Raw genomic sequence first — 12,356 nt, 5'->3', positions numbered from 1 at the left:
TGCCGGTGCGACATTCCGCGGCCCCGTTCACCCAGCAATTATCACGTCGTTCCGTCATTGTCCACGAAAATCCATTCTCGCTCTGACCTTTGAACTTGGAAAGCGATTCCTCGTAGCCATGCTGCGATCGCTGCTCACGATGATGCTCCGCCACGGTATCGGCTGGATCGAAACCAAGTCTCTCCTTGTAATAAGCTTGAGTAGACATCTCGTTATCAATCCTCGACACAGCTTTCTTCTTTTTTGCGTAGGTACTATCGAAGGCAGCCAACGATCAGAGAGACGGTGAACCTTTTCTCGTTCATTGAATCACGGCGCGCTTGTCTTTCTCCTCTGTTCCTTGCCTCCGTTTCCAGGCAGATTCACAGACTTCTTTCGAAAAACGGACGCGCACACACACCCCTTGTTCGTTCGTTCGGTCGGTCGTTTGTTCGTTCGTTCGTTCGTGCTTTCGTGTGTTCGTTTGTGCGCGTATTCCTCCTTCGTTCGTTCGTTCGTTCGTTCGTTCGTTCGTTCGTTCGTTCGTTCGCTCGCTCGTTCCTTCTTCGCGAAAGCACTAGACCGTTTCGAACACGAAACACCACTTGGACGTAGATTGTTCGCGAGCGGGAAAGGTTCCGTGTACAGGCGTATATGGATGCGTATATGGATACGTATATGGATACGTATATGGATACATGTGTATGGCACTTGAAATCGTCGGAAGACCCAGTTTCGTCCCTCGGTTAAACTCGCTTTTCCTCTGAGAGTGTCGTTGCTCCCTCCTCTTGCTACTCCTCGTTTGTTCTTTCGTTTCAGATCGGATACGTTGACACTGAACGCGACGACCGCGTGACACTGTCGAGAGAAGAAAGATAAACATCGGCGGATCTCAACGGGCGAGGTACATGGCACGATCGAAAGAGGAGATCGATAGGGCGAAAATCGACGACACGAACGCGACGTTGCGGACGGACACAGTATGTAGGTATACGGGCGGCCGATGAGAACGAGCGGAATAGAGAAGAAGAACGGCTAATTTGGTTCCCCGGTTTGTCCGTTCGTTCGCCCGCTCGTTCGCCCGCTCGTTCGCCCGCTCGTTCGCCCGCTCCAGACGAACGAAGCTTAACGAATCAACGACCGAATTTATCACGGCACGTCGCAGACGTAACCACTCAACTTGCTTTCTCGGGGCGAGAGTAGTCCACGCGAGACACGGCAATCGATCTTTTGCTGACGCCTAGTTCTCCTCCTTGGTCCCGAACACAGATAGACAGACCGTCCAAGATAGGGTAAGACAGAAAGAGGAGGAGAGACAAAGTAGAAGAGAGGGGGATACCTACACGAAGCTGTGAGAATTTTCGTTACCCTTTCGCCGGGTTAATTTCCACGAAAGCGATTGAACCGTTGCGAGAGCTTTGCCAAAATGCATAGCACGTCCCGCGACGGTCTGCTATTCTTCAGAATAAGAATACAATGAGAATAATTTAGCCGCGATCACCAGGAACCGTTAACCGAAACGAAAGAAGAATTGCCGTGGCAAGAAATAGAGTAAACGGTCGGGCAACCACTTTGCAAGCACACCGACGGATTTGCGATTCCACTGAAGGACGATCAACGACCGAGCTGGTGTCCGACGAGCGAATGATCTACCAAACTGACGGTCCACGAGGCGTTCGGTGACTGCGACATGGCTGCCACCCGGAGAAACCGAAGACCGTCGCGGGATCTCCGCATATGGTAATGGAAGCAACGGCATGTGGGTGTCGTCTTCTGGATCGAAGCGAAAACCAATAAACAGCAATTGCAACACATTGGCCAAACCACCGACGCCACAGCCCTTTGCTCGACTAATCCCACTGCTGATCCTCCAGCCGCGACCTACTCTACTCTTTCGTCGCACAGCTGCTCTCTTCGCAGATGTCCCTTATTTACAGCTATCGAATCGAGCCGCTCTTTCGCGATCGACTTTGCTTTCTCCAACATTTTCAGCAAGCGATCGTGGCCAGGTTTCGATCGAACTTGACTCTGCTGAGCGCGACGCGACGCGACGCGACGCGACACTGCCCTGCTACCGCTGCCGCTGCCGCTGCCGCTGCTTCTCCCTCCTCGGCCTGACGGAATTAGATGCGAATAGAAAATAGAGTAACGCGGTGTTAGACAAACTCCTTGCGACCGTGCTCGTCGCATTGGTTAGACACGATGCTCGTAGAAAGTGCGGGAGAAAGTAAGGTGTGCGAGCATGTAACGCGAGCATGTAACGCGAGCATGTAACGCGAGCATGTAACGCGAGCATGTAACGCGGGCATACAGGCTCGTTTGAAATTTGATTAGAACGGTCGAAAAGGTGGTCGAGAAACCGATGGTAAATCCACGTTCCTGCTTTTCCGTTTCAGGATATCGAGACGCATGAGAGAAATGAGGGAAGGGAGGTGTCGAGAAGTAGGGATGACGAATGCATCGCACGGGTGCTTGCCCGTTTAAGAAGAAAACCATTCGTAAGATACGAATGAAACGTATGACATCACCGTTCATCGAAACGCGACGTGTTTTTTCTCCCACCTACCTACCCTCTCGCTCCTACGATCGTTTTGTTCCCCGATACGCGGCCTTCTGACGCGAGACAACAAGCAGAGAAAGGTGCCGACGCGCTACTGCTACTCCTTCAATTTCCTCTATTCAATATTAAAACTCATCTTTTGTGCCAGAGAAGAATCGGCGCAAAGGACAAAGCACAGAAACGGAAGAGGGTCTAGAGTGGCTAGAGAAGCAGATCTCCTTGAAAGCCAGTAGTACAGCTAGTCTGACGAATGCTTGAATCAGCCATTTCTCAATAAATGTCCCTGCGAAAGGACTTGGAAAGAGTTGCTTTTCAAACTAGCGGCGGACTGTTCGCGGGCAACCTTCGGAAAAGCGAAAACAACGAGAGAACGTCGTAGAAGGGGTGTAAAGCAAGGTTCAGGCTAAAGAGGAAGCGGAGGAAGCGCGTGTTCGCGGATCGGATCAGCATAACGAATGTACATGTGTGCGTGCATCGTGCATGGGAGTCGCGGAGAGGCCGCGGAGAGGCCGCGGAGAGGCCGGCCGGCTCGGCGGCATTCTTGCGGCAACAGCGTATAGCAGCATAACGGGTCCGGTCCACATACAAGTCGGCTCGCGCTCCGACACTCTCCAGAGGGATGTTGGAAGGAGCGAGAAGGCCCTCTCCGAAGCTTCTTCGTCCGTGTCTTTGATCGCGCGTCGTCGATTTTCCGGGCGGAAAGGCCATCCGCCTAAAGGACTACCTTATACGGAGACGACTGTAACGACCGTCCTCCTACCGATTCGCCACTGATTAGAGGACTCGTTTGCACCGTTCGTTCGCGCCGTCGCGCGTCCGACTTACCTCCCACTTCCGACCACCAAACTCGACTCGTCGGTAATCTCGGCGAAGAATTCGCTAGGAAACTGCGCGCGTAACTCTAGAGGCGAATATCGATTACGGGATCGACCTTTCGCGTCGCGGAGCGAGACCGTTCAATATCCGTGTTCTTCGCAACCTCGAACTTGATACGAGACTCGATCGATCGCGGCGTCTCTCGAAAAGAGGCGCAATTTCGAATCGGCGAGTCCTTGAAGGCGATCTTTCTCGAGGCGCAAACCAGTCGTCGGAGGGGACGAACGTTGAACGCGGCAGAGTTTTCGCCGAGCAAAGCCTAGAGGCGTCGCATCGTTTCACACTCCGTTTCTTTCACGCGACGCAACTCCAACAGGTTTTCGAGGTTGCGAGCCACGACGAGCCGCGACGAGCCGCGACGAGCGACCGAGACCGAATTCGGCGCGCGTCACTTCGCGACACCTTCTAACCGATTATGTAGTCGCTCGAGCCTCGAGGGAATCGGAGAGGCAACGATTCGACAAAAAGGATGGAGCTCACTTGAATCGAAGTTGAAGCGGTCTGAAGGTTCGAGCAACGACTGCGACGATAAAGCTTACTTGCACTTTCGCGAGTCTGTTAACGCAACGACCAAATACGGCTTTCGACGCGAGAGAACACGAAACGGAGGTCGCGTGGAGTTGGGGAGGTGGGGACAGCGATATACCAATCAAGCAAGTAGAAAGAGAGCGAAAGAAGAACGAGTGGTTGCGTCGATAGCGAGAACTAAATATCGAGAGAACAGAAGCACGCGTAAGATACAAAGCAGACGAGATCGAAGATGAGGGGGGGTGTCCTTTTCTTTAATCAACTTTAGACAAGTTGATGGGATCCCTTCGAAACGGAAGGGGATGACGTTCCGCAAGAAATTGCAAGAAATTGCAAGAAATTGCGCGACAGATTCGAGCGGACCAAATGAAGAAATTCCAGATACATAGAGAAACGGCAGACAGGAGGGCGGACGGTGAACTGGGCACACATGACGCGGTGAAGCCGGTTTGTCATACTGCTCCAGCAAGCAGGCCTGCAATTATTACGCAATCTCCGTATTCGATGAAAACGACTTTCTTCTTATGCGCTAGTCTCGACGCTGAAACCACACTCTGTCTTAGAGCGAATCACCAATTTGTCCTTTTCGACTACCCTGCCCAAACTACTTCGTCACCCTACTTCTTTTTCTTCCATTTCCTTCCATTTCCTTTCCTCTTCGAGCACGAATCTTCCTCCATTCAATCTCTCAAATAGCCGAGCCTTCGAAATCGAATTCTTCAACGTTTAATCACCAACGCTCCAACCGAAATCAAATCTGCCGCTATCGTTTACAAGCGACGATCGTGACGACAGTATTCGGCGATCTTGAATGAAACTCTGATTGTATCGATACACCGATTTCTGATTACCGTTTTGCGATTACCAACAAGGACGCAACCATGCTAACGGGAGGGAAAGCGACACATTGGGAAAGAGCGAGTGACTAAATGTTTACGAGCATTCGTGGAACAGAGAAGCGGATACAGAGGGGCGAGGTGAGAGGGGCGAGGTGAGAGGGGAGAGGGGAGAGGGAAGAGGGAAGAGCGAGCGAACGAGCGAGAGAGAGAACAGGGAGGTGCCACGAAACGCGTAGCGTGACTCATGGAACGCCTCGTGCTTTGCTTCACGAACTGTTGTCGAATTTCCAAATGAACAGTAAAAATGAAAACGTTCGAAGCAAGGTATACGAGACTACGAGGTATACCGTTCAACGTCAGGCACGTGTCACGAATCTAACCATCACACGCTCGTCAGCTACCCGCGAACTACTCCTTCTCCTCGTTGCTCGCACAATCCGCACAGATCACGGAGCACGCAGCTCGCGAAGACGAATCGAGCGTACCTGCCCCGTTTGCTTGTCAACGAGATCTCACTCCAAGATGCGTGCCTTTACCATAAGAACCGTTCTCAGGTGCGGTTGGGTCTCGGTGGAACAAACGCGAAGAGAAACGCGAAGAGAAGCGCGCACGCGACGACACTGCCGACACGATCGCCGCGATCCGACTGACCGCTGACTGACTGACAGATCGACCAGAACCGATCGACCTCTTGCCGGAGCAAATCGACCGCTCGTACTCGAGACGTGGCACTGGAATTCCGTGCGGCTGCGAGCGTACAAGAGGCGCGCACGACGGCACGACACAACGTTGACGGAGCCGCGGCGCGGCGGCAAAGCGGCGGTAAAGCGGCCAGGTAGCCGCGGGCGCGACCGCTCCTTCGAGCGGCCAAACACGCTCGGCAGGGCCAACCAGCGCCACGGGAAAGGGGACCGAGAAGGATGAATGAGTCGAGGAAAGAGGAGCAATTCCGATCGCACCGACGCGACGCGACGCGACGTGACGCGACGCGGCAGAGGAGGAAAGCGAACCTTTGCCGAACACAACACGGGAACGACGAGGGGAGGTGCGCAGGAAAATCGAGATGAGGAAAATTGACACGCGTCGACGGAATGACAGAGGGAGAAAGAGATAGAGAAATGACGAGACGAGAGGATAGGATAGACTGACAGAGGAGAGGGGCCAGAGGGATAAGGAGAGGGGAAGAGGGGGGAAGAAGGGGGAAGAGGGGGAGAGAAAGAGAGAGGAGAGAGAAAGCGAACGGCTTGCGAGCTGGAGAAGACGCGATTTGCCGCTTCGTCGTGTAGAGCGCGTCGTCTGAACGCAGACTGCGCCGGCCTGGACAACAACCGCCCACCCAGGCGCTGCCTTTACCTCGAACCTCCGAGCCTCCGAGCCTCTGAGCCTCCGAGCTTCCAGAACCTACGCTCTACGCTCCTCTCGCCATGCTCGGTGCCCCACCGTGCCCCACCGTGCCCCACTGTGCCCCGCCAACACGACCCTCCTTACATCCTTCGCTTTCTCCGCACAGGCCAGGGACAGACAGTCTCTGTCTTCGCGTGCATCGCCACTATCGCGCCACTGGGGGATGAAACTCTGTACAACCAACGGTTCCGCGATCAAAGTCGTTTCTTATCATGCTCGCTTCATAACAGCTATACGTATCCTATTTCCATCGGATATGAGAATTCTCTAGCGTGTAGCTCCCAACTAACTTTAAACATCCGTCAACTCCAATTCAATCCTTTCCGTCCTTTCGTATTCTTACTATACTACGTTACTAAAACAACTATTAGCTAAAGCTATTATTATTCAATCATAATTAATGCTCTCCAAGTTAATCGAAACTGCGTGTACATATAAATGAGATTATGTACTTGCGAGACGAGCTGATGGAAGAATGTGCAGTATGCACGTATATCTACGTAAACGCAACGCTGAGACCCTCCGAGCAGAGCGTGAGAATTCTTGCGATCTGGCGGCCAGCCAAATCTACCTTATTTTTTCATCTCTAACGTCGTCGATATTCTAGCTCTTGTTTATGTATGCACTGAAACCGAGGCGACAAACGCAGCGACGAAGAGACCGTGTAACAGATGTGGACACTTAATATGCGACTCTCCTCCTTCAGCTTGCTAATCCGACTCACAATCGCGACTGCAAGTATGTTTATCTTATCGTGATAAACGATGATACAAGCATCGAAATAAACTTCTCGACTTATATCGGCTCGATATCTCGCTCCAAGTAATCGAGTGTCGCCTCACGAGTGCAAAGGTGAATACAGGATTACCCCAATACGAGTTCACTGCTCGGAGGATGGGGCAGCCTCTTTCTATCTCTCAGAGAAAAAAACCTACCAACGCGCGGTTTTTCTACCTCGCGAAAGATTGGCCAGCGCAAAGAACAAAGATTCCCTTAGCCTTAGAGTACCGAAGTCTGTTTACTTCCTCAGCTGATTCAAGGGGCCAGTCGCGTGGACCCTTTCACACGATTTTTTTACCGATTCCCATGTTTTTGGCCCACGGTGGCCAGCAAAAACACGAGTAAAATCGGTGCTCAGTTGCAGTTCCGAGAAACGTTACGCGAAACGCATCTATATTTTGTCCATTGTACAAACCGTTGTGGTGCAACGGAGATGATTTTCGTTTATCCTTGCTCTTCTCACACTTCCTTTGCACATTTGCCAATACAGTATTAGTCCTGTACGCATTAATGAACGTATCTTTTTATCGTCGACCTTCTAGTCATAACCCAGGTAACGGTGTCTCGATCGCGTTGCAACGAATGCATCATAAAAATAAGATAGCGTTGCGACTAACTCTTACAAGAGTTATCAGATTGATATGCAAAGCAAGCAGTCGATAGACTTGGCACGCTACGCACACGAGAACCTCCTAGATACATGTACAAAAACGTTCGACAATCGAAAAGAGTGCCTCCCACTATCTAACGCTATTTAGTAATGTCTATTACATATTCGATGAGTTCGAAGCACCGGTTCATCGCTTCTCGGCTCGTGACCTGGATCCCACGCGACAACTTTTTTCTGTTACTCCGATTTTTTCTTCTCCTACCCTGTTGGCAAGTTCACGCGCATTCCTAACTGTACATCGATCGAATTTAAGATTACGTACTCCCATCAAAATTTTCGTCCGATCGCAAACGTCGAAACTTTACCTTCTCTCTTACATTATATATCTTTCCCGCAACTATGTTAATCGATTCAACGATTTCTTTATTTCCTACCGACAACTACCCTCGAAGTAACAGACGAAGAAGAAATAGAACGAGAGGAAATAACAATACCACAAGGACTGTCACGAACAGGTAAGTTTCAATTCTATACGATTATGTTCTTCAATTAACAATCTACTGCGATGCGCTACAAACGATTGCGCGAGCATCACTTGAGGTCGTTACACTCTTCGCGAGGGATTTTCATGGAGAAGACGAGATGAGACCGTGAATGCATTCAACTGTTCTCGGGACATCTAGCGACCAACTTACGAAGTCTTGCGAAGATTAACTAAATAAAATACGAAAAATGGAAATATCGTACAGCAGAGTATTTCTTATCTCCAGTCTATTAGATTGTTCAAAATATAAACAGAATCATTCTACTCGAATTTTCTCGAAACTCGTAAGAAATATTCGATTTTGAGGTCTGCACAAGAGATTGGACGACACTGACCTACAACTCTATTCACCTACACTCGATCAGAGAAGAATTTATCGAGCAGGATCGCGACATGTCCGAATAAGCCGCTCTTTGCGCAGAAACGGAAGTAAAATATATGGAGGAGGAGGTGGAAAGAAGATGTTCTCGAAGCTGGGGCATCGAACCGTGACCCGAGAGCACCTGTTGCCGCCTCCACGCTCCTAGATTAATGAGAACCGAGCTAACCTGCCGCCTCCGCTCCCTCCTCCCCTCCCTCCTCCCCTCCCTCCGCGATGTCGCATCGCTGCATGTAACGATGCAATGTAGCCTCTGTTACGCGAAGATTCTCTGGTCCGTGACCGTTAAAAAGCCGAGCAGTGGGCCGATGAGCGCGACGCGGTTGAATCGTTCGAATCGTTCGAATCGTTCGAATCGCTCGTCGTGCTCGCCTGCTCCTTTGATCGAGAAACCGACACACAAGTGTCTTCATTCATCGCGACGCAAGTTATGTATAGAACGAGTCGACAGAGAGACAGAGGCCAACCGCCTCCGACAAGATTCCCTCGCGTTCTCGGAAACTCGTTCATTTAACCTAACAACTCGGAAATCGCGCGTGAATCTCTTGAAACGTGCGAGACAACCGCTTCTCAACAGAACACCTCGGTTACTGGAGCATTCGCGATAGTGTGCTATAATTAGGAACAATTATGCTCGCCTCTTTCAGATTCGACTTCGATTAAGACGCATTTCGTACGAGATCCCGTTACGGTCATCTCGATCGAATTCATTTGAATGGCTTCGCCAATTTCAAGTTTGAAAATGGTGCGAAACCGAGCACGCGTGCGCGGCCCTCTTTTACTCTTTTACTCTTTTATACGAGCGAATTAGAGCCTGTAATTTCACGAATCGGACGTGCCCTACATGCATACGCTTAAGCGATCGCGCATATCATATACCCGCGCTCTTCAACTCTTCACGAAAACAGGGACGAACGTCAAAGTTTTCGGAAAAGAAAGGAAAGAGAGTGGATGTAAATCTTTCATACGTCCGATATTATCGTTAAGAAATGGAGAAGAAGAGCGATTCGTGACGACGACGACGTCTACGCATACGCACGGTGGAAGAAATTCGCACGGGTAAAACGAGATTGGCAACTGCAATCTGATATTTATCAAACGGTTTCGAGTGTCTATTCCTGGTCAGCAACCCTTCGACGAAGGTCGACGCGCAACTCAAATGATTTCCCTTTTCCAATATCAGACGCATTTGCAGTTTAACGTTTAGATTTTCGCTTTTCGAAAGCTGGTGCAAGTCTAATCAGCGTTAACGCCTACGGCCAATTTTTCGACTTAACTTCGTTCCTGTGCTTTGCATAGTAGTGCTGAAGCTAGATAATATACAGCCGTAAAGAGATACATACAGAGACTACATACATATTTAGATTAATCGGTACGGTAGATAAGGATAACGTAGAAGAGATGAATTAGAATGGCACGAGAAACCGAAAAGTAGGAACATGTACGTGATTGTGAATTCGTCACAGGTCATAGAGTGTTTTGGCTAATAGCATGCGAGAAACACGACAAGAATCGAGGATCAATCGCAGGAACTGGTATTACCATGTATTTGCAACTCATTATACGATCCCATACTGGTCGATTACGTACGCGTTGTCAATTAGCAACATGTTAGGAGCATGACAAACCTCGCTACCGTCCAAGATAATTCGGTACACTACTAGACATAGCGATACTTATTTCGTAATCAATCTGACCGATTGCTTAGGAACACGTAGCTCTGCCGAGCTTCAAAATAAAAGAAGAAAATTTCCTTAAACTCTAAAGGCAAATACTTGGAAGTGGGAAAGTCGGAAAACGGTGAAAGAACGTAACGAAAACGATAAATTGACAGCTACTCACCGGCAATGCGTAAAACGGCTCTGTCAGCAGGGTCGAGCTGCAGGATACTCAGTGGCTTATCCTTTACCCATTCCTTCAAGCTTCCGTCCAGCTCGAACTCCATTATCCAAAATGTTATTCCTTCCGACTTTTCTTCTCTTCTCTACACCATATTGACGAGAAACTTCTCTCACAACGCTCGGCACTGTTTCACAACCACTACAAGCCAATGTCACGATCCGTAAGAAGACGCAAGACTAGACAGCAATTACGTTCGCGAGAACTAGAGCTTGGCTCTACAGTTCTCTGCTGTTCTCTGCAGTTCTCTGCAGTTCTCTGCAGTTCTCTGCAGTTCTCTACAGTTGTCGACAGCAGCCAGCTAGAAACTTCTCACCGTGCTTCTCACGTGTTACTGAACACGACATCTTCTCCACCGGTCTATTCCTCCTCCTCATCCTCCATGAAACTGTAGCGACGTACCCTTCCTCCTTCGAATCAGTTTCTTTTTTCGGAAGGTGATCTCAGTGGAACGAATAAACAGGTGAAAATGAAATTCAACATGCCGCGCTTATTTACTCTGCAAACGCCGGCTACTGTATAACAAGATTTACGACGGCGTAGCGGTGCGTACAAGTGCGCTAACTGTATATACCGGAACGGTACGGAATGGAACAGCACGGTACGGAACGAAACGGAACGAAATGGAACGGAAGGAAGGTAAAAAGATGCCAACGATGACTATGGAAACAGGGAAAGTGTAGAAAATGTCTGCTGTTCTTCCGACGACGCACGACACCAGGAGCAATAGGACAGACGGGTAGTTGCTAGCAGTTGCTAGCAACACGACTAACCTACAGTTCTTATGCTTCCTATCTTGGTCGCGCGTGGCGCTTAGGTCAAGTTAAACTCGACTGAAAACTTGGTTAGGTCAGGCTCGACCTCGAATTCTTCTTTTCTTCTAGATTTCTGAACGTCACACCTTTGCAACGACTTAAACACTCCTCGATCTTTTACTTCTTCCAATTCTGCGATCTATACGCTACATATACTTCTTCCACCTCCTCTATCGCCCAAACCACTGCTCTCTGTCGCGAACATCCTTTCAACAGAAATAAAAAGACAAGTTTAGAATGAAATTTTCAGAAAGACAAATTTTTTTCTTTCCAGCTGTATACGTTAGGACGGACGAAAAACGGGGGACGAACTGTATTGCGTTAATATTTTAGTAATCGTGTTATGACTCACGACTAGGGGGAAAAGGCAACGTATACAGATGTATGTGTACGCTGCTCTGTACAAATGTATACGTTAACCGTTCGTTTCTCGCTTTCGACAGCAGACATTCTTCGAACAAGGAAATTTCAAAACGATCGATTTCCCTGACATTCAACATTGCCGAAGAGTCTAGCTATCGCGTTCTACACTTTCTATTTGCGGTAATTCGCGAACATAGATGATTGAGGCAATAGGATCGACCGAGATCTAATACAAAGAGCCGGAAACGGATGTGGTAACGACGGTATCGAATCAGCCGGAATCTTGCAAGCTACACACTGCGTAAATTCTTTACCAACTGAACGAATAACTCTTTTCAGTAATCACTATGCAATATGTGACATTGGTTCTACGTGTAAAATTCTTCTGTCCTGTACTCACTGTATCGTAACTGTTTTGGATAACTATAAATAAGAAATTGTACCTAGTCGATATTTTTATTTCTTCATATATTTTTACGCTTCAGTCATGTTCTACATTTCCGAACGAAAACAAAGTAACTTTTCTCTTTCTTCCATCCAGTTGAATTTAGAATTGTGCAAACGTTGAATCATGAAAAGTGTTTTCAGATATACTACTGTTGAACAAATAAACGATAAGAAACGTATTGGCCCCAAGCTTTCGATTGCACGATCTGAGAAAGGATATAACCTAACCTAACGGGTCTTAAGGTGAAAGAAAGGGTGCGCGGGTGATTCCGTTTCTTACGTGAAATCTACGATCGTTCTTTATATTTATACTCGAATCGTGTCATTCCAATA

General features: G+C 48.8%; 1 protein-coding gene across 6 annotated transcripts in view; it reads right to left on the bottom strand.

Moving 5' to 3' along the window:
- The window catches only part of Shot (dystonin-like protein short stop), a 66,063-nt gene that overhangs the window by 52,787 nt on the left and 920 nt on the right, over positions 1–12,356 (bottom strand). For 3 of the 6 annotated variants that reach the window (XM_076383743.1, XM_076383744.1, XM_076383745.1), the window contains exon 1: positions 88–299. In XM_076383743.1, the coding sequence (XP_076239858.1) occupies positions 88–208 (121 nt within the window). In that variant the 5' untranslated portion in view covers positions 209–299. Of the gene's footprint in view, positions 1–87; positions 300–10,341; positions 11,420–12,356 lie in introns of those variants that run through there. The other 3 variants (XM_076383746.1, XM_076383750.1, XM_076383749.1) reach the window with 2 other exon arrangements.

The sequence above is a fragment of the Calliopsis andreniformis genome, chromosome 8 (assembly GCF_051401765.1).
Source record: "Calliopsis andreniformis isolate RMS-2024a chromosome 8, iyCalAndr_principal, whole genome shotgun sequence".
Lineage (NCBI taxonomy): Eukaryota > Metazoa > Arthropoda > Insecta > Hymenoptera > Andrenidae > Calliopsis > Calliopsis andreniformis.
The sequence above is the reverse complement of the archived record's forward strand: the minus strand, read 5'-3'. Positions and strand labels throughout refer to the sequence as shown.